Below are 24,093 nucleotides of genomic sequence, written 5' to 3' on the forward strand. Positions count from 1 at the left end.
ACCATGAGAGGGGGGCTCACTTCACCATGAGAGGGGGCCCACTTTACCATAATTAAGGTAAAGTGAACTGCAGTACATGTAATGTGTAAACATCCTCCATTACGATAAGGTTACAATTCAAATCAGCTGAATGTTGTGTTTTGCGAAATTCACTTTTTAAGTACCTGGGTAAGTATATAGATTCAAGGATTCTTTATAAGCTTGAGTCGAATTTGAATTACAATTACAAACATTCTTTTTTCAGTTCAGAGAAGCTGTAGAGAGGAAGACCCGCCGTAAAAGTTTTAACAATCCAGAGAACATAGAAAAGTAAGTATGAGATATTATTACCATGAGGGGTTAACATTCTATTTTGTTGCCCAGTAGTGTTAATGTAACATATACAGTGCACCGCTGACTGGTTGATGGTACTTGTTGAAGGGAGACAACTCCTACAATCCTATGATTTGGGGAGAGTAATTACAGTATATGATAGCATTGATATTTTGTACCATGTCCATTAACCAGGTCTAAACTCAGAATTAAATGAAATCCCTTAAGTATTGGATATTTAAATATATCCAAGCGAGAGTAAAAAAAAAAAAAATCATCATTCTGCATGTTTGAAACCAAGATATTGAGTAAACAGTTTCTGAGGATTTACACCATACTGTCTATATCATGTTGTCAAAATATAGATGACTAAATTTAGAAGATGTGTGCAGCGTACTAGTAGTCTAGGTTTACCATGACCTGTATGTACAGGATCATAGCTTACATAATAATTGTTCATGTGTTTTAAAGTAGGATCTAGATTTGTGTTCAGGTATACAATATAATTAAGTTTATTAATAATCATCCTGGAAATTAAAAATTAGAAAAATCACCTGTATTTTGACCTTTGACCTTCAACCTTCATAGACATATAGTAAAAAATGGATATTTGATGTACTTTTAATGTACTACAGTATATTTTGTAGTTTCTCGTGAAGGCTTGTACCTTCAGAGGTATAGTTAATATAGAATGTGACCTTCACAGAGGATTTTAAAGAATTGATGATTGAATAGGGCTCAAATTAAGATGACATTAACAAATCCAACAACACCTGAGAAGACATATAATTATTTGTGAGTAGACAAAGCAGGATATAATTCTCTTGGTATGAATGTTTAAAGGTCGGATTATAATGGGAAAGGTTTTAATGATGTGTACAGTGGATCACTCTTATTATAGTATTCTACTATCCAGAGATAAATATTATACTAACCAGGATATTATGATAATCGAGTAAGCAATTATAGGCGATTGAACGGACATTAATTAAACCCTTTAGCATCATTAGATCTAGTAGGGTGTAGAAAATGATGGAAAAACAATGAAATGCCACTATACAAAAAGTGTGTAAGTCATGCTATATAATGGTGATTGTTTTGATTATAGTCATAATTTATATTGAGTCTCAGTTGTGGTGAGCAATGGGCATTCATGACAGAAATGGGGGGATCTCATTTAATTTATTGCATATTAAAACAATTGTCTTATTTTGTTTTTGATGATGTAAGTTGTTTTCACAAATGATTTTTTAAAACCTATAGAGCCACAATATACACCCAACTTCATTTAAGTCACCCCCTTCCTGAGTCAAATAGTAATTCCCCTTCCTGAGTTGAATGGTAATTTCCTTTCCTGATTCCCATTCCTTAGTTTGAAGGTAATTCCCCTTCATGAGTAGGGTGGTAATTCCCCTTCCTTAGTCGGAAGGTAATTCCCCTTCCTGAGTTGGGTAGTAATTCACCTTCCTAATTCCCATTCATTAGTCAGAAGGTAATTCCCCTTCATGAGTAGGGTGGTAATTCACCTTCCTAATTCCCATTCATTAGTCAGAAGGTAATTCCCCTTCCTGAGTAGGGTGGTAATTCACCTTCCTAATTCCCATTCATTAGTCAGAAGGTAATTCTCCTTCCTGAGTAGGGTGGTAATTCTCCTTCCTTAGTCAGAAGGTAATTCCCCTTCCTGAGTTGGGTAGTAATTCTCCTTCCTTAGTCAGAAGGTATTTCCTCTTCCTTAGTCAGGTGGTAATTCCCCTTCCTTAGATGGGTGGTAATTCCCCTTCCTGAGTCGGATGGTAATTCCCATTCCTTAGTTGGAAGGTAATTCCCCTTTCTGAGTAGGGTGGTAATTCCCCTTCCTTAGTCAGAAGGTAATTCTCCTTCCTTAGTCAGAAGGTAATTCCTCTTCCTTAGTCAGAAGGTAATTCTCCTTCCTTAGTCAGAAGGTAATTCCCATTCCTTAGTTGGAAGGTAATTCCCCTTCCTTAGATGGGTGGTAATTCCCCTTCCTGAGTCGGATGGTAATTCCCATTCCTTAGTTGGGTGGTAATTCCCCTTCCTGCGTTGGTAGTAATTCCCCTTCCTTAGTCAGGTGGTAATTCCCCTTCCTTAGTCAGAAGGTAATTCCTCTTCCTTAGTCAGGTAGTAATTCCCCTTCTTAGATGGGTGGTAATTCCCCTTCCTGAGTCGGATGGTAATTCCCATTCCTTAGTTGGAAGGTAATTCCCCTTTCTAATTCCCATTCATTAGTCAGAAGGTAATTCCCCTTCCTAAGTTGGGTGGTAATTCCCCTTCATGAGTCGGATGCTAATTCCCCATCCTGAGTTGGGTGGTAATTCCTCTTCGTTAGTCGGGTGGTAATTCCCTTCCTGAGTTGGATGATAATTCCCCTTCCTTTGTAGGGTGGTTATTTCCCTTCCTTAGTAGGATGGTAATTCCCCTTCCTAAAATGGGTGGTAATTCCTCTTCGTTAGTCGGATAGTAATTCCCCTTCCTTAGTCGGGTGGTAATTCCCCTTCCTGCGTTGGTGGTAATTCCCCTTCCTTAGTTGGGTAGTAATTCCCCTTCCTTAGTTGGGTGGTAATTCCCCTTCCTGCGTTGGTAGTAATTCCCCTTTCCTTCGTTGGTAGTAATTCCCCTTCCTGTGTTGGTGGTAATCCCCCTTCCTGCGTTGGTGGTAATTCCCATTCCTGCGTTGGTAGTGATTCCCCTTCCTGCGTTGGTAGTAATTCCCCTTCCTGTGTTGGTAGTAATTCCCCTTCCTGTGTTGGTGGTAATTCCCCTTCCTGTGTTGGTAGTAATTCCCCTTCCTGCGTTGGTTATTGAAGTAATTCCCCTTCCTGCGTTGGTAGTAATTCCCCCTTCCTGCGTTGTGTATCCCCTCCCGTGTTTGGTAGTGATTCCCCTTCCTCCTCATGGTAGTAATTCCCTGCGTGTAGTGAATTCCCCTTCCTGCAGTTGGTATAATGTCCCCTTCCTGTGTTGGTAGTTAATTCCTCCTTCCTCCCCCTTCCCTTGGTGGAATTCCCTTTCCCTGTTTTGGTAGTTCCCCCTTCCTGCATTGGTGTAATTTCCCCTTCCTGCTTTGGTAGTAATTCCCCTTCCTGCGTTGGTAGTAATTCCCCTTCCTGCGTTGGTAGTAATTCCCCTTCCTGCGTTGGTGGTAATTCCCCTTCCTTAGTTGGGTAGTAATTCCCCTTCCTGCGTTGGTAGTAATTCCCCTTCCTGCGTTGGTAGTAATTCCCCTTCCTTAGTTGGGTAGTAATTCCCCTTCCTGCGTTGGTGGTAATTCCCCTTCCTTAGTTGGGTAGTAATTTCCCTTCCTTAGTCAGGTAGTAATTCCCCTTCCTTAGTCAGGTGGTAATTCCCCTTCTTTAGTCGGGGTGGTAATTTTCCTTCCTTAGTGGGATGGTGATTAATCTTCCTGAGTTGGTGGTTCTTCCCCTTAAAGCTTGGATTAAGAAAATGTTTGTTTCTGTACAGTTTTATACAGGGTGCAAAGTTCATAAGTTAATTGTCATTCACATAATATTATAATATTTGGGATTTTGATAATGAGAGCTTAAATATGGATAAACATATTCAGGGAATCCAGGAGTGACTGCTGTGACATAGACTGATTGGACTGATTTATCTACTCACATGTAGTTATAATTTGTCATAATCCTTATAAACTCAACACATTGCATCTTCAAAATTGTTAATTATTTATGTATGACTTATAGTCCTACAGTTATTCCATCACAAACAGAGGATTTGCCCGAATTTTGGGAAATGCTGCATAACATAAAATCAACTAAAGGGGGACAACTCAAGCTTTCTTGTCTTACAAGTGTCTCTAGCGTTGTATAATAAAAACATATCAGTAATCTAATGACTAGTTATGATATCTGTAATCTAGGAACATGTTATGACATCTGAAATCTAGGAACATGTTATGACATCTGTAATCTAGGAACATGTTATGACGTCTGTAATCTAGGAACATGTTATGACGTCTGTAATCTAGGAACATGTTATGACATCTGTAATCTAGGAACATGTTATGACATCTGTAATCTAGGAACATGTTATGACATATGTAATCTAGGAACATGTTATGACATCTGTAATCTAGGAACATGTTATGACATCTGTAATCTAGGAACATGTTATGACATCTGTAATCTTGGAACATGTTATGACATCTGTAATCTAGGAACATGGTATCACATCTGTAATCTAGGAACATGTTATGACATCTGTAATCTAGGAACATGTTATGACGTCTGTAATCTAGGAACATGTTATGACATCTGTAATCTAGGAACATGTTATGACATCTGTAATCTAGGAACATGTTATGACATCTGTGATCTAGGAACTTGTTATGACATCTGTGATCTAGGACCATGTTATGACATCTGTGATCTAGGACCATGTTATGAAATCTGTAATCTAGGAACATGTTATGACATCAGTAATCTAGGAACATGTTATGACATCTGTAATCTAGGAACATGTTATGACATCTGTAATCTAGGAACATGTTATGACATCTGTAATCTAGGAACATGTTGTGACATCTGTAATCTTGGAACATGTTATGACATCTGTGATCTAGGAACTTGTTATGACATCTGTGATCTAGGACCATGTTATGACATCTGTGATCTAGGACCATGTTATGAAATCTGTAATCTAGGAACATGTTATGACATCAGTAATCTAGGAACATGTTATGACATCTGTGATCTAGGAACTTGTTATGACATCTGTGATCTAGGACCATGTTATGACATCTGTGATCTAGGACCATGTTATGAAATCTGTAATCTAGGAACATGTTATGACATCTGTAATCTAGGAACATGTTATGACATCTGTAATCTAGGAACATGTTATGACATCAGTAATCTAGGACCATGTTATGACATCTGTAATCTAGGAACATGTTATGTGCTGTAATCTAGGAACATGTTATGACATCTGTAATCTAGGAACATGTTATGACATATGTAATCTAGGAACGCATTATATCTACTGTAATCTAGGAACATGTTATAACATTTGTAATCTAGGAACATGTTATGACATCTGTAATCTAGGAACATGTTATGACATCTGTAATCTAGGAACATGTTATGTGCTGTAATCTAGGAACATGTTATGACATATGTAATCTAGGAACATGTTATAACATTTGTAATCTAGGAACATGTTATGACATCTGTAATCTAGGAACATGTTATGATATCTGTAATCTAGGAACATGTTATGACATCTGTAATCTAGGAACATGTTATGACATCTGTAATCTAGGAACATGTTATGTGCTGTAATCTAGGAACATGTTATGACATATGTAATCTAGGAACATGTTATGACATATGTAATCTAGGAACGCATTATATCTACTGTAATCTAGGAACCTGGTTATAACATTTGTAATCTAGGAACATGTTATGACATCTGTAATCTAGGAACATGTTATGACATCTGTAATCTAGGAACATGTTATGTGCTGTAATCTAGGAACATGTTATGACATATGTAATCTAGGAACATGTTATAACATTTGTAATCTAGGAACATGTTATGACATCTGTAATCTAGGAACATGTTATGACATCTGTAATCTAGGAACATGTTATGATATCTGTAATCTAGGAACATGTTATGACATCTGTAATCTAGGAACATGTTATGACATCTGTAATCTAGGAACTTGTTATGACATCTGTGATCTAGGAACTTGTTATGATATCTGTAATCTAGGAACATGTTATGACATCTGTAATCTAGGAACATGTTATGACATCTGTAATCTAGGAACATGTTATGACATCTGTAATCTAGGAACATGTTATGACATCTGTAATCTAGGAACATGTTATGACATCTGTAATCTAGGAACATGTTATGATATCTGTAATCTAGGAACATGTTATGACATCTGTAATCTAGGAACATGTTATGACATCTGTAATCTAGGAACATGTTATGACATCTGTAATCTTGGAACATGTTATGACATCTGTGATCTAGGAACTTGTTATGACATCTGTGATCTAGGACCATGTTATGACATCTGTGATCTAGGAACTTGTTATGACATCTGTGATCTAGGACCATGTTATGACATCTGTGATCTAGGACCATGTTATGAAATCTGTAATCTAGGAACATGTTATGACATCAGTAATCTAGGAACATGTTATGACATCTGTAATCTAGGAACATGTTATAACATTTGTAATCTAGGAACATGTTATGACATCTGTAATCTAGGAACATGTTATGACATCTGTAATCTAGGAACATGTTGTGACATCTGTAATCTTGGAACATGTTATGACATCTGTAATCTAGGAACATGTTATGACATCTGTAATCTAGGAACATGTTATGACATCTGTAATCTAGGAACATGGTATGACATCTGTAATCTAGGAACATGTTATGACATCTGTAATCTAGGAACAAGTTATGACATCTGTAATCTAGGAACATGTTATGACATCTGTAATCTAGGAACATGTTATGACATATGTAATCTTGGAACATGTTATGAAATCTTTAATCTAAGAACATGTTATGAAATCTTTAATCTAAGAACATGTTAATGAAATCTTTAATCTAAGAACATGTTATGAAATCTTTAATCCAAGAACAGGATATGAAATCTTTAATCTAAGAACATGTTATGACATCTGTAATCTAAGAAGATATAACAATTGTTATCTGGATGGTATGTATTTCATAAGCTCATCATTTGCTCCACAACCTCCATTGGATTAAATTGATCACTAGAGAACTAGCATCTCAGTTTGTAGTAGTACACCTGTCACTCAGGGTTCACATGTCCCTGTGTTTGTAGGAGAAATCTGTACATGTGTCAAACTTAAAGGTCCCTGTGTTTGTTAGAGTACATCTGACAATTCAGCTTACAGGTCCCTGTGTTTGTTAGAGTTTATCTGTAAAGTCAGCCTTCAGGTCCCTGTGTTTGTAAGAGTACATGTGACAAGTCAGCCTACAGGTCCCTGTGTTTGTTAGAGTTTATCTGTAAAGTCAGCCTTCAGGTCCCTGTGTTTGTAAGAGTACATGTGACAAGTCAGCCTACAGGTCCCTGTGTTTGTTAGAGTTTATCTGTAAAGTCAGCCTACAGGTCCCTGTGTTTGTTAGAGTTTATCTGTAAAGTCAGCCTACAGGTCCCTGTGTTTGTTAGAGTTTATCTGTAAAGTCAGCCTATAGGTCCCTGTGTTTGTTAGAGTTTATCTGTAAAGTCAGCCTACAGGTCCCTGTGTTTGTTAGAGTTTATCTTTAAAGTCAGCCTACAGGTCCCTGTGTTTGTTAGAGTTTATCTGTAAAGTCAGCCTACAGGTCCCTGTGTTTGTTAGAGTTTATCTGTAAAGTCAGCCTATAGGTCCCTGTGTTTGTTAGAGTTTATCTGTAAAGTCAGCCTACAGGTCCCTGTGTTTGTTAGAGTTTATCTTTAAAGTCAGCCTACATGTCCCTGTGTTTGTTAGAGTACATATATGTCAAGACCCAATAGATCCCCAGACTTGTAATACACCTGTCACAGGTCCAAAGGTCCTGTGGTCTTAATTAAGTCCCATCAACGACTCATAGGACCCAATTGGCTTCTATTTTAGCCCAAAAGGACCTTATGGTCCCTGTATTTTTAATAGTATTCACCCATCACATTTACGTCACTGTGAAGGAGGTTGTAGTTTGTATAGATCTGATATGAGAAGTGTGCCATGTAAAAGTACACTGCTGATTTAACATGGACCTTATAGGAAATCCAATGTAGGGATTAAAGATTTGACTGAGATCAACAGGCTGTCACTTTGTGATAAATTGACAATTTCATAACATGTAGGATAAAGGGCATAGGAATGTTATAACATCTACATACAAATACAGGTTTTGTACACTGGGTATCTCTAGAGTAAGTATATTCTATAGACACAGTCTATACAATATGTCCAGAATTTATATAGCAGTACAGGGCAAATGTAAGAGGCATTTACCTATCAATATCACCTTCTATAAAAGTCACTTGTGTAAAGAATAAGATACCTGTTTATAATAAGGTCATCTGTTTAAAGACACCTCTCTATAAAGGTCACATGTATGAAGATATCTTTCTTTAAAGATCACATGTGAAAAGATACCTGTCTATAAAGGTCACATGTGTAAAGATACCTGTCTATAAAGGTCACATGATAAAGATATCTGTTTATAGAGATCACCTGTGTAAAGATACCTGTCTATAAAGGTCATATGTGGAAAGACACCTGTCTATAAAGGTCATATATGTAAAGACATCTGTCTGTAAAGGTCACATGTATAAAGACACCTGTCTATAAAGGTCATATATGTAAAGACATCTGTCTATAAAGATCACCTGTGTAAAGATACCTGTCTATAAAGGTCACATGGTAAAGATATCTGTTTATAAGGATCACTTGTGTAAAGACACCTTTTATAAAGTCATGTGTGTAAAGATACCTGTATATAAAGGTCATATGTGTAAAGACACCTGTCTATAAAGGTCATATATTGGTAAGACATCTGTCTATAAAGGTCACATGTGTAAAGATGTCTATAAGAATTATTATTGCTGTGTACAGTTTAATGAATTTTATACAGGATCTTGGCAAGAGCGAGCTAACAAAGTAAACAAACACATTTATCAGATTGAAAATGGCCATTTTATTGATAGAAAAAAATGACAGTTTGTGATATGGTCATCATTTCCATTGACATCATAACATACATAAACATATTAGAACATTTGGTCTTAGGTGGGTACCAAAAAATATGCCACCCATGGTTCCAGATATATAAGCCCTAATCCTACTCTGGGCTAAATAGATTACGAACCATGACCCCAACGGAAGCAATGATAGAGTTAAAACAGTGTATTGTACATACTGTACAGGTGTCTATCAGTCCTTGTTGTAATAAAGTCTGAAAAGTGTCCATCTTTAATGTTTGATCTGAGTAGACCTAGTCTTATGCTTTGATATAACTGGTGGCCTGATGCATGAGATATAATTGATGGCCATGATAACCTATCTAGTGTAATCCTGAGATGTAATTGGTGGCAATGATGATCTATCTAGTGTAACACTGAGGTGTAATTGGTGGCCATGGTAACCTATCTATTGTAATCCTGAGATGTAATTGGTGGCAATGATGATCTATCTAGTGTAACCCTGAGATGTAATTGGTGGCCATGATAACCTATCTAGTGTAATCCTGAGATGTAATTGGTGGCCATGATAACCTATCTAGTGTAATCCTGAGATGTAATTGGTGGCCATGATGATCTATCTAGTGTAATCCTGAGATGTAATTGGTGGCCATGATGATCTATCTAGTGTAACCCTGAGATGTAATTGGTGGCCATGATAACCTATCTATTGTAATCCTGAGATGTAATTGGTGGCCATGATAACCTGTCTTGTAATCCTGAGATGTAATTGGTGGCCATGATAACCTATCTATTGTAATCCTGAGATGTAATTGGTGGCCATGATAACCTGTCTATTGTAACCCTGAGATGTAACTGGTGGCTATGATAACCAGTCTAGTGTAATCCTAAGATGTAACTGGTGGCTATGGGAACCAGTCTTGTGTAATTCTGAGATGTAACTGGTGACTATGGTAACCAGTCTAGTGTAATCCTTAGATGTAACTGGTGACTATGGTAACCAGTCTAGTGTAATCCTTAGATGTAACTGGTGCCTTTGGTAACCAGTCTAGTGTAATCCTTAGATATAACTGGTAGCTATGGTAACCAGTCTAGTGTAATCCTGAGATATAACTGGTGGCTATGGTAACTAGTCTAGTGTAATCCTATGATGTAACTAGTAGCTATGGTAACCAGTCTAGTGTAATCCTTAGATGTAACTGGTAGCTATGGTAACCAGTCTAGTGTAATCCTTATATGTAACTGGTGGCTATGGTAACCAGTCTAGAGTAATCCTTAGATGTAACTGGTAGCTATGGTAACCAGTCTAGTGTAATCCTTAGATATAACTGGTACAATGTAGCTATGGTAACCAGTCTAGTGTAATCCTGAGATATAACTGGTGGCTATGGTAACCAGTCTAGTGTAATCCTAAGATGTAACTGGTAGCTATGGTAACCAGTCTAGTGTAATCCTTAGATTTAACTGGTGACTATAGTAACCAGTCTAGTGTAATCCTTAGATGTAACTGGTAGCTATGGTAACCAGTCTAGTGTAATCCTTAGATGTAACTGGTGGCTATGGTTACCAGTCTAGTGTAATCCTGAGATGTAACTGGTGGCCAATGGTAACTTGACTGATCAATGTTCAATGTTTTATTCACTTCAAGCCTTACGGCTCATAAGCATACTAAAAGATTACATCATATAATTAACAATCCTTAAAATATAATACAAATTAATGAAAGATGGACAGCATTGATATAATTACTTTACATATACAATAGATCTATCAAAATATATCATATTGAAAATAGATATTAAAGTAAGGTTACAGATGTTTGACATTTCTGAGCGGCAATATCGAATGGATAAGTGAGTGGAGTATACAATAGTGTAGTCAGGGGCTAGACGGCTATAATGTTGGTAAACTGATATGAGTGAAAACAATATAAGCTAAAGCTGTGATCTAGAACATGCTGTAAAACACAATTTCAAGTACTTACCTAAATTACAAAGCTCTTTCCTGTTACGTACAGACAACAGCTGGATAAGTTTATATGATGATGGGTGATTCCAGTAATACATTTTAATGAACTTTTTTCGATTATCTTTATAGAATGGACATATTAAAACAAAATGAAACTCATCCTCTACCTGGTTTTGGTCACAATAACGACAAATTCTATTCGCCCTTGGAATATTGGGATACCTACCTTCTACATAGAGCTGGAGAGATGACAGTCATAATTTCGAAATGAATTTAAGATATATATCTGGAATAGACTTTGTTAGATAAAATTGTAACGTATAGCTATCAATATTAGGAATTTTTACAAAAAGCATTTTGACACATTTCAACAAATTCATTTCTAGCTTGAATAAAATTATCTATCAGACACTGCTTAAAACAATGTAAAAACACCCTTTCATTATCGACATAATGAGTAAACCAAACATCACCGAAACCAGAAGACAGTAATAAATTTCTAACTTGACAACGCCAATTACAGTTTCTGTGATTACATGCAATCATACCTTTTGTCATAAATTGACTTTAGAACACAATTATCAGATTTAAATAATTTCAACCAATATTTAATATTTCGATATTTTCTGGTTATATGTAGAGGCAGGCGTCCTTATTCAGTATAAACCATAAAAGATGGCATACTCTTCTTAACATACAATATTCTTTTTAAAAAATCAATATGTACTTTCTCTACAGATTCTGCAGCATTAAAATCGCAATGTTTCGCAACCATAATTAAGAACAGAGGATACATAAACATCAAAAACATTCAGTTTATATTCTACATTGAGGGACAAACTATTACAAATACGTAATGCATTATACATACATTTTTGACCTTGTTCAGCGATTGCGTTTTTGTAAATTTCCCATTAAAGTTAAACAGTACACCAATATAGGTGAACTTATCAACAATTTATCAGTGTAACAAGTAATGTCTCTATTTCTGTCACTGAAAACATATTGTTTTTAATATTGACATGGTGGAAATAAATCTGGGTTGCAATAACAGTTGATCACTGACAGTCACAACAATGGCCTCATTACGTCCTGCTTCACTTCCACTATATAGCTAGTTTTATCCCCTGGAGTGGAGTTTTCAGTGATAAACAAGTACCATATTTATCCTCAGGTAAACCCCATTCCCATGTAGTGTAAAAGTTAAGGTTTGGAGAGGGCTTATCTGTGAACTATTTTTAGCTTAATAACTATTTTAATAGATGATTCTGCAAAGATGAAGAAGGGGGCTTATTTATGAACAGGTGCAGGAAGGTGAATCAGGGTTTAATGGGAGAGTCTGCCATCTAGGCATACTGTCTAGTTTTCACTATTCCTCAGAGACCTCCACCTAGTACATAGGACATGGTCCACAACCATGCAAAATTCAAGATGGCAACCATGACAGCCATCTTGAATATCTTGTTACCACCACTCTATTCCCCCTAGATGTGTGACGAGACAGGTTGTTCTGTATCAAACCCCCACATAGCTTAGCTGGCCAATGTATGTGTGAGGTTAAGGTACAAGTTAAGGTTTGGGAAATAGTCATATTTCATGTGCCATTGTCTGATTGAAAGGCATGCACCTAATATACTTACAACACTGACCACAGAATGGCTGTAATGTGTTATTGTTAGCATGGAATGGTCACCACTGTTATTGTAGCAATGTTTTTGTTAACATAAGTGGCCAATACTGTTTGGCTCACAGTGTTATCATTAAATGGACATTTTGTAAAGTTTGACGATTAGCACACTTATACCTAATGTCAATATTTGATGTCCACTTAAAGCTATTATAGATCAAGTAAATAAACTGGAATAAAATTTTCCTTGATGATTTTTTTTCTCTTACAAATAAGTGTTATTCATTATCCATGCTGTATAAGGTCTGGCTGGGTTAGTTTATAGTAAGTTGTACATATAAAGTAGTGGACATGTTAATTAGTTATTGCTGTAAAAACGAGAGAGCTGATAAAAAGCTTAAGGCTGATACATGCTTCAGGTTCCAACTGTAGGTTAGCAGGTGTTGTGTAGGTATATACCTGTCTGGTCGTTAACAGGTATTACTTACCTGGGATTGAGAACAGACGGGATGTACCTGTGTTACCATGGAACACTTTGGATCCAATCGGCCCTTGATCTGTAAATCTATTTTGGGTTGGTTTAAAGTTTGTGGATTCTTGTGAAATTCTTTTTTACTTTGACAGTGTTAAAGGGTGGAAACCAAGAGCTGTTTTAGTACTCAGAAAACTGCTGGAATGCACTTGAGACTGGAGTGTCAATACCCACGTACTGTTTGCTGTGCAATGTTATATTATATAATTGTAATTGATTACTTAGCATGCTGAATAAACCGTACATAATGAAAAACTTGTGAGGCGAAAAATAGTCGGTGGGTAAGTGATTCAGCATTCAGCCGTCATACAAAGGCGTCCTTGTCCACACAGTTCTGATGTTTGTTGATTATATATACAGCTGTTATTGGTAATTGATTCTAATCAGGACATCAGTTTTAGAAAGTGTAATATATCCTGTATAATTTTAGTGTATGTATCAGTTACACAGCACCCGGAGGAGGTCCCAAAACAAGCTATCTCAATGCTGTCAAACTTTAACTGACATTCCGTTAGGACTGCAGCGGAAAGGTGGGGAATTATTGTGTAGAGGTATTGAAGTGAGTGTAAAGGGAACAAACTTGTATCATTTCTATAGAAATGTGTGTTGGGAGCTGAAGTGACCTGTAATAATCTGTAGTAATCATAAGGTTACCCATTCAGCCTGACACTTACTGTGATGGAAATCTCTGTGTAAGACGACAAAGTTTTGTCAATAAGTTGGAAAACTATTTTGACAGTTGTGGGAATGTATCTGGATTTATTGGAGTTTTGTTGGCAATATTTGTCCTCAAACATGTAGACTCCAAAGATATTCCAGTAATTAGTTGTTTTATTGGTAAACAAAACTTTGTGGCTGGTAAGTACCAGAAATTGATTGGTAAGCTGTTTATTGATTATGTCCTGGAGTTAGGGCTAAGGGCGACTGGCACCCACCACAGACCACCAACATGTATAGGAATGGAAAACACTCACAAAACAAGCCCCAGTCTGAGTACGGAACTCCTCGAACAAGCTTTAACCAGACAAGTGGCATCAGTAGGCTTAAGACAGCACCACAAAATGGTGGCTCAAATCAAAGGATGGTCAGAAATATGGACAACCCTGATACAAGGGTGGATGAAAATGTGGAGAAAAATGATAAGCTGGAGGATAGAGTCAATGAAAAGAAGATAAAGACAAAGTCAGCCTTGTCTGATGACGAGGACAGTCTCAGGTAAGTATCTGGGATATATTACTGACCTAAAAAAATGTTTGTGAGTGGTGTAGAGTCAGAAGTAAGCTAATTATATAATATTGAGAAAACAATAAGAATTTGTATGATATCACGGAATGGAGTATACAAACTAGGGTTAGGAAATGTTGTGAAATATCTCTTTGGCAAAGGCCACTGTGGTCTATAATTTGATTGTTTTTCAACATTTTTGAATCTCAAGTTGTACCAACTCCTTAGTCATTGAGTACATATGTGGCTGTCTACCTTAGTATCTTTTGTGTCTGCCTGAGTGTCTATCTGAGTGTCTGCCTGAGTGTCTATCTGAGTGTCTGCTTGAGTGTCTATCTTAGTTTGTACCTCTGTATCTGCCTGAGTGTCTAGCTTAGTTTGTACCTCTGTGTCTGCCTAAGTGTCTAGCTTAGTTTGTAATTCTGTGTCTGCCTGAGTGTCTAGCTTAGTTTGTACTTCTGTGTCTGCCTGAGTGTCTAGCTTAGTTTGTACTTCTGTTTCTGCCTGAGTGTCTAGCTTAGTTTGTACTTCTGTTTCTGCCTGAGTGTCTACCTTAGTTTGTACCTATGTGTCTGCCTGAGTGTCTACCTTAGTTTGTACTTCTGTGTCTGCCTGAGTGTCTAGCTTAGTTTGTACTTCTGTGTCTGCCTGAGTGTCTACCTTAGTTTGTACCTCTGTGTCTGCCTGAGTGTCTACCTTAGTTTGTACTTCTGTGTCTGCCTGAGTGTCTAGTTTAGTTTGTACCTCTGTGTCTGTCTGAGTGTCTACCTTAGTTTGTACCTATGTGTCTGCCTGAGTGTCTACCTTAGTTTGTACTTCTGTGTCTGCCTGAGTGTCTAGCTTAGTTTGTACTTCTGTGTCTGTCTGAGTGTCTACCTTAGTTTGTACCTCTGTGTCTGCCTGAGTGTCTACCTTAGTTTGTACCTATGTGTCTGTCTGAGTGTCTAGCTTAGTTTGTACCTCTGTGTCTGTCTGAGTGTCTACCTTAGTTTGTACTTCTGTGTGTCTGTCTGAGTGTTTACCTTAGTTTGTACCTCTGTGTCTGCCTGAGTGTCTATCTCAGTTTGTACTTCAGTGTCTGTCTGAGTGTTTACCTTAGTTTGTACCTCTGTGTCTGCCTGAGTGTCTACCTTAGTTTGTACTTCAGTGTCTGTCTGAGTGTCTACCTTAATTTGTACCTCTGTGTCTGTCTGAGTGTCTACCTTAGTTTGTACTTCTGTGTCTGTCTGAGTGTCTACCTTAGTTTGTACTTCTGTGTCTGTCTGAGTGTCTACCTTAGTTTGTACCTCTGTGTCTGTCTGAGTGTCTACCTTAGTTTGTACCTATGTGACTGTCTGAGTGCCTACCTCAGTGCCTACCACCATATGTCTACCTGTGTGTCTGAGTGTCTACTTCAGTTCCTACCTCCATATGTCTACCTGTGTGTATGAGTGCCTACTTCAGTATCTACCTCCATATGTCTACCTGTGTGTATGAGTGCCTACCTCAGTACCTACCTTCATATTTATACCTGTGTGTCTGAATGTCTACCTCAGTGCCTTCCTCCATATGTCTACCTGTGTGTCTGAGTGTCTACCTCAATATCTACCTCAGTTCCTACCTCCATATGTCTACCTGTGTGTCTGAGTGTCTACCTCAGTTCCTACCTCCATATGTCTACCTGTGTGTCTGAGTGTCTACCTCAGTTCCTACCTCCATATGTCTACCTGTGTGTCCGAGTGCCTACCTCAGTATCTACCTCCATATGTCTACCTGTGTGTCCGAGTGCCTACCTCAGTATCTACCTCCATATGTCTACCTGTGTGTCCGAGTGCCTACCTCAGTATCTACCTCCATATGTCTACCTGTGTGTCTGAGTGTCTACCTCAGTTCCTACCTCCATATGTCTACCTGTGTGTCTGAGTGTCTACCTCAGTGCCAACCTCCATATGTCTACCTGTGTGTCCGAGTGTCTACCTCAGTGCCAACCTCCATATGTCTACCTGTGTGTCTGAGTGTCTACCTCAGTATCTACCTCCATATGTCTACCTGTGTCCGAGTGTCTACCTCAGTGCCAACCTCCATATGTCTACCTGTGTGTCTGAGTGTCTACCTCAGTGCCTACCTCCATATGTCTACCTGTGTGTCTGAGTGTCTACCTCAGTGCCAACCTCCATATGTCTACCTGTGTGTCTGAGTGTCTACCTCAGTATCTACCTCCATATGTCTACCTGTGTGTCTGAGTGTCTACCTCAGTGCCAACCTCCATATGTCTACCTGTGTGTCTGAGTGTCTACCTCAGTGCCTACCTCCATATGTCTACCTGTGTGTCTGAGTGCCTACCTCAGTATCTACCTCCATATGTCTACCTGTGTGTCCGAGTGCCTACCTCAGTTCCTACCTCCATATGTCTACCTGTGTGTCTGAGTGTCTACCTCAGTGCCTTCGAGCTTTAATACAATGTTGAGGGGTTTAAGAGGAATGCTACGGGACTGGACTGGGCTGAATGCCAGTGGCCAGGTAGCTCAAATGGTAAGAACATCTGTCTAGAGTTTGGAGGTTTGGAGTTTGAGTCCTGATCTGGTCTTTGTATTTTTACTCTCCCGTTTTTCTGGCACTTAATGAGTCTGTGGAGAACCCGGGCTGTGGCTGTCTTTTTGCAAGGACTTATGATGGGATGGAGTAGTGAGGGAGGATATGGTACAGAGTAATGAATCCTGATTATAAATTATCTCAAGGGAAATAACTCTCGGAACCTTAAGTTGTCTTTGGCTTTGATAAGCTAGCCAAGTTCTTTTGTAACCTGTGCTTTTTAAAGTGTAATACAATGTAGTTCAGCTATATTGACTGTAATTAGCTTTGATGACATACAGGTGTACTGTAAAATCTGTGTAAACCTTCCATAAACCTGAACTATTTGGCTGGTTTATATAGGTGTCTGTTTATAGGGGTTGATGGTAGCAAGGTAATAATGGTAATGTATACAAAACCAATAAATAAAGGTTGGTTGTTTAATTATTGATGAATCTGCCTGATGTAAGTGTAAATTTCAATTTTGATTTATCACTGCTTTCTACTGTTTAATATAAAAAAAGAAGCAAAAGGAAACAAATGCATTTAATTCTTATGTAAATGTTACAGGAAAGTGAGAATTTGTGATTTTGAAGTTACAAAAAATATGTCTGCAACAGGGAATGTATTCTTTTTCTAGGAAATTTGAACCTTGTCAGTGGATCTAAAAATCGGTAAATATTATTTGTGGAAAGAGTGTCCAATTCCACCTGATAATCAATGTTAGATTATACATCAGATTAACCAAACCTATAGAGCCTAGTTTGTATGTGAGACCCTAACAATGACAACTAATGGCCATCATAATAGTTAATGTTCATCAGATTGTGATTAAGTAGTATTTTTTTGATGGCCAAGTCCACCTAGTATTTTTGTTATAGTTAAGTATATATACACATTAAACTATAAAAATCTCATAAGATAGACATAAAAAATAAATGGATATTCAATAATCTTCTACCAGTGAAAGGAAATGATGGATGACATTTAATTGACTTGTAATGTGAGTTTTATACATAGTCTACTGTACATAGTCTGTAACAGATCTGGTCTTTGATACTAACACTGACTATAATACATATATATACACCATCCTGTGTTGAATTGATGATAATTTAGATTCCAATGGGCCCTGTGCTCAATTCATCGTTATAATATTAAAAATGATGTCTTAAGATCAGCCTAAGTTGGGGATTTGTCTTATGAATCTCAGTACTTGTACCTTAGACTGTATGTATCGTCGTGTTGTTGTATGGCCCATTGACAATTTAAGACATTTAGGGCCGACAAGAAGCAAAATGCCATACTATCAGAGATAGGGTAAAAAGATATAGAAAGTTTTTTATGTTGATTACAGTGAAACCACCTTAACAACAATTTAGATACTTAACTATTATATTTTAGTTCCTGTCACGACAGCCAGAAATTAGCTGTACTAGGTAGGGCCTGGATATGTTTTGTACAGATTGCAGAAATCCTTTTGGGAAATCTTTGTGCCAAGCGTTTCCCTTTTATCTATTCATATGTAGTAGTAAGACACATAAGGAATTGCTCACCTCATCCCTTGATCACACTCCACAGGATTACACAATATTACTATTGGCGAGGACTCACACTCAGCTTTAAGGGAAACTGATTCAAGATTCTCACCCTCTATATATATTTATGGACTCATTTCAGTCACATTGACTGAAGTTATCTAAACATTGAGGGTTCCTGACCCCTGAGGGAGTTTATTATGTATGGATGGGGACTAACCCAGTAAGGGGTATTGAATTGTTTAACATCTGATCAACAGCTATGGTCATTTAAGGATGGTCTCCCCTCTGTGTGAGATGCATGCATGTTAAGTTTGTCTGCTTGTGATAGTGCATAGCTAATGCCTTCTTTATAGTGCTACCTCACACTGAAGCATACTGCCGAGGACACCCAGCAGGACACCCCACCCGGACACATTATACTGGCAACAGACAATCCAGATGGCCCACTCTCTAAATGCTGAGCATTCCCCAGGAGCAAGAAAATACCATTTTAGAAATTTTATTTTTATAGATATAGAAATGAGCATTTTTACTGTAGGCGCGAATAATTTTGGGTGTAAACATGCTATAGTTATTCTGAATACCTGGTAAATAAATGTGCCTTGGTGATCTGTATGATTCCTCAAAAGCTATGAAATAAATTTATTTGGGAAACAACTTTTGAAATAATTATAGGATTGAAGCTTGGCAGTGTTAGGATCTGAATCTCCAGGGGACAAATGGTAATGGAAAAAGCTTGAAATCAGCCCATTTTTCTGTTATCATAAGTGAGGACTAGTTCTGAGGTAATGCGTATATTTCAATATAACCCCGGGTAGGTTATTCGTAAGCAAAGGTAGTTGTTAACTGAAAATTGTTTTTTTTTGTATTAGATGTTTTCAATCCTTCTAAACTGCTTAAGCCAAGTTATCAAAGAATCTTTGAAATTGTATGAGAGGCCTGTATGCAATTGTGCACCTGCAAATTATTTTTTAAATAGTCCCTCTCAAACTGGTCAGAAAAGCAGGTGATTTTGTAGTTTAATTTACAGCTCTAATGTTTGACTGCCATTTTTGTAATAAATCCCATAGACCCATGAATAATGATAAAGTTATCATTATTATAAAAACACAGGTCTGCAGGTATAATATTGTGTTCATGCCGATAGCCTCCATACTCCTCTAACCTTCCCATGGTCCTCATTCTTAGAGTAATGGATCATCTATCTTTATAAGTTTTGATAACTGGAAATAAATTAAATTCAGGCTGATAAATTACTTTTGACATTTTTCAAAGGCTGTATCCTAGGAGTGAAAGTGAACACCTCCCAGGTAGATAAAGGTATCACTAGAGAAACTGTATTCCAGACCTGTTTGTTCAATTGAAGAGTTTATAATCTGTTTTGTTATACCTGGGGTCAGAGGTTGTGTGTTGCCAGGTGTCCCGCCATTTGTCAGTATTTGGTACTGGTACCAATAGGTCTACATTAAGACGCATACAGAGAAAGCCTGCTGTCTGACACAGCTATTTAATGTTTTCATTGATTTTTCCAACACAAATAAATGTGTTAATATATAACCATTATCTTCTGATAACTGTGAACAAATAGTCTGAATATGTATAGTTAACAAATAAACGTGGCACCATTTTGTGATATGTTTTCTCAAAGCATTGAGGTAGATGTGAAGGGTGGTAGTTTGGAAGCTTTGTCATTGATTTGTAAGGAGGGACGTCCAGCATGCAGCGCGTGCAGTGTGGTACGCCCATACACACAGTCCTGTCAGTTTGCACTAAGGATTAGCCTCAGTCGAATATGGTATACTCTACATTGTAGTCCGGGGTTCTGTGAGTGGAATATTTCAAACTTATTGCCATATGGTACGTTAACAGCTTATGAGAGTACTATGAACAGTGTTTTACCAGACTGGTACTAGTGGTGGGGTGGGGACACCCAGGATAGCTGTCACAGCAGTAAATGTCAGTAAAGATGGCCGAGGACAGGTAAGGTACTCACATATCAGGTTACTTAAGATATGGTTGTTAGGTACTTAAACCATGCCAACATAAACCTCCTGTTACACAGTGTGATTAATAATATTGTAATCATTATAATTACACTTCTGATAAAACTTTTGTGTCATTATTACCATGTAAAATACTGCAGATGAAAAGTTACTTATCTCTTTAATAAATATTGTGGTTATTTGATACTGGTGAATACTTTTAATCTGGTTATGATTAAAATATATCAAATGATGTGTTACCAAATGTACACTAGATTGTTGTTCAATAACAAACTTAAGTTGGTCAATCCTGTTTGATCTCTTCTCAAAAGAAATTGTGATATAGTGTACACTTGTCATTAGGTAGAAACAGTTGATATAGTAGTCAATGGGATTTTGATATCGAGACTTTAGAGAGCTTAAAAAGCTACATAGGTAGTAAATATAAACTGTTTGATGTAGATGTGCAACATGTCCAAGTTAACAATTTTCTTTACACAAGGTCACCATGACATAAAACAGATCTTTCGACCCTGCTGCTAGGGTGTAAGAATGGTACCTGCTGCCCCCATTTCGTGATCGTAAGACATGATTAAAGGAGTAGAGCCACGAAGGGTCAAAAACGGCCCTATTGCAAATTTTCATAAAATTGTAACATATTAATCCATGATTCTTCAACTTATTTAATCCGAAGATTTATGTCATTTCGGTGAACGGTTTTGATTTAATGGGCTTTCAAATACACCCGCCCATTTTCATAAAATAGAAAAATGACACTTTTTTTTTTGTGATGTCACTTTTGCGCCATCATCATTTTACGTCATTGTATATATCCACTGTTCGTAGTTCCTGGGTTTGAGTTTCCTCACATGTTACATTTGGGCACAACTTAAATACCCATGGAAGGTGATATAGGGTCTCATGTCTTTAGAGTCAAAGACTGGACTGAAGGGAAGTTAGATGGTTAATTAGAACATCTGTCTAGATTAATGGTTAGAACATCTGTCTAGATTAAATGGTTAGAACATCTGTCTAGATTAAATGGTTAGATTATCTGTCTAGATTAATGGTTAGATTATCTGTCTAGATTTATGGTTAGATTATCTGTCTAGATTTATGGTTAGATTATCTGTCTAGATTTATGGTTAGATTATCTGTCTAGATTTATGGTTAGATTATCTGTCTAGACTAAATGGTTAGAACATCTGTCTAGATTATGGTTAGAACATCTGTCTAGATTATGGTTAGAACATCTGTCTAGATTAAATGGTTAGAACATCTGTCTAGACTAAATGGTTAGAACATCTATCTAGACTAAATGGTTAGAACATCTGTCGAGATTAAATGGTTAGAACATCTGTCTAGATTAAATGGTTAGAACATCTGTCTAGATTAAATGGTTAGAACATCTGTCTAGATTAAATGGTTAGAACATCTGTCGAGACTAAATGGTTAGAACATCTGTCGAGACTAAATGGTTAGATTATCTGTCAAGACTAAATGGTTAGAACATCTGTCGAGACTAAATGGTTAGATTATCTGTCGAGACTAAATGGTTAGAACATCTGTCTAGATTAAATGGTTAGAACATCTGTCTAGACTAAATGGTTAGAACATCTGTCTAGATTAAATGGTTAGAACATCTGTCTAGACTAAATGGTTAGAACATCTGTCGAGACTAAATGGTTAGATTATCTGTCGAGACTAAATGGTTAGATTATCTGTCGAGACTAAATGGTTAGATTATCTGTCGAGACTAAATGGTTAGAACATCTGTCTAGATTATGGTTAGAACATCTGTCTAGACTAAATGGTTAGATTATCTGTCTAGACTAAATGGTTAGAACATCTGTCTAGATTAAATGGTTAGAACATCTGTCTAGACTAAATGGTTAGATTATCTGTCTAGACTAAATGGTTAGAACATCTGTCTAGATTAAATGGTTAGAACATCTGTCTAGATTAATGGTTAGAACATCTGTCTAGATTAAATGGTTAGACCATCTGTCTAGATTAAATGGTTAGACCATCTGTCTAGATTAAATGGTTAGAACATCTGTCTAGACTAAATGGTTAGAACATCTGTCTAGATTAAATGGTTAGAACATCTGTCTAGATTAAATGGTTAGACCATCTGTCTAGATTATGGTTAGAACATCTGTCTAGATTAAATGGTTAGAACATCTGTCTAGATTAAATGGTTAGAACATCTGTCTAGATTAAATGGTTAGAACGTCTGTCTAGACTAAATGGTTAAAACATCTGTCTAAATTAAATGGTTAGAACATCTGTCTAGATTAAATGGTTAGAACATCTGTCTAGACTAAATGGTTAGAACATCTGTCTAGACTAAATGGTTAGAACATCTGTCTAGATAAATGGTTAGAACATCTGTCTAGATAAATGGTTAGAACATCTGTCTAGATTATGGTTAGAACATCTGTCGAGATTAAATGGTTAGAACATCTGTCTAGACTAAATGGTTAGAACATCTGTCTAGATTAAATGGTTAGAACATCTGTCTAGACTAAATGGTTAGAACATCTGTCTAGACTAAATGGTTAGAACATCTGTCTAGATTAAATGGTTCGAACATCTGTCTAGATTAAATGGTTAGAATGTCTGTCTAGATTATGGTTAGAACATCTGTCTAGATTAAATGGTTAGAACATCTGTCTAGATTAAATGGTTAGAACATCTGTCTAGATTAAATGGTTCGAACATCTGTCTAGATTAAATGGTTAGAATGTCTGTCTAGATTATGGTTAGAACATCTGTCTAGATTAAATGGTTAGAACATCTGTCTAGACTAAATGGTTAGAACATCTGTCTAGACTAAATGGTTAGAACATCTGTCTAGATTAAATGGTTAGAACATTTGTCTAGATTAAATGGTTAAAACATCTGTCCAGATTAAATGGTTAGAACATCTGTCTAGATTATGGTTAGAACATCCGTCTAGATTAAATGGTTAGAACATCTGTCGAGACTAAATGGTTAGATTATCAGTCTAGACTAAATGGTTAGAACATCTGTCTAGACTAAATGGTTAGAACATCTGTCTAGACTAAATGGTTAGAACATCTGTCTAGACTAAATGGTTAGAACATCTGTCTAGACTAAATGGTTAGAACATCTGTCTAGACTAAATGGTTAGAACATCTGTCTAGACTAAATGGTTAGAACATCTGTCTAGATTTTGGAGGTCCAGGGTTCAAGTCCAGCTCTGGTTGATTTCTCTTTCTGTTAAAAGGAGTGCATTTTTGAATGCAGCACTGCATGGCCAGCTTGACTCCTGATAAAATCCAGCTGTAACTAGATTCAACCTGGAAATATCCAGATCAAACCCGATACTCACATCAGTCATTATGAGTATAACGATTGAAAAATAAACATTTGACAAAAAATAAAAGAATCTTGTGAAAATCTGATTAAACGTCCCAGTCACCAGAGTATGATTAATTTCATACACAGATAATTTGGCCCCATAATGTAATACACCCAAGCATTCTGTTTATGACACTGATTCAATCTGTGATTTCTGTTGGGTAATTGATTACAACAGAAGATAATCTGTCTGACCCCTATCAGATTGCTTTATTAATTTATGGGGATCCCCATGTAAAATAATACTTCACCTCAAGGCTGCAGATTGG

At 37.0% G+C, this 24,093-nt stretch overlaps 1 protein-coding gene across 5 annotated transcripts in view; it reads left to right on the forward strand.

The window, feature by feature from the left end:
• The window catches only part of LOC117328427 (WD repeat-containing protein on Y chromosome-like), a 77,016-nt gene that overhangs the window by 10,373 nt on the left and 42,550 nt on the right, over positions 1-24,093 (forward strand). For 2 of the 5 annotated variants that reach the window (XM_033885981.1, XM_033885966.1), the window contains exon 2: positions 245-309. In XM_033885981.1, the coding sequence (XP_033741872.1) occupies positions 245-309 (65 nt within the window). Of the gene's footprint in view, positions 1-244; positions 310-12,905; positions 14,356-20,222; positions 20,436-24,093 lie in introns of those variants that run through there. The other 3 variants (XM_033885974.1, XM_033885959.1, XM_033885993.1) reach the window with 3 other exon arrangements.

The sequence above is a fragment of the Pecten maximus genome, chromosome 1, assembly GCF_902652985.1.
Source record: "Pecten maximus chromosome 1, xPecMax1.1, whole genome shotgun sequence".
Classification (NCBI taxonomy): Eukaryota; Metazoa; Mollusca; class Bivalvia; order Pectinida; family Pectinidae; genus Pecten; species Pecten maximus.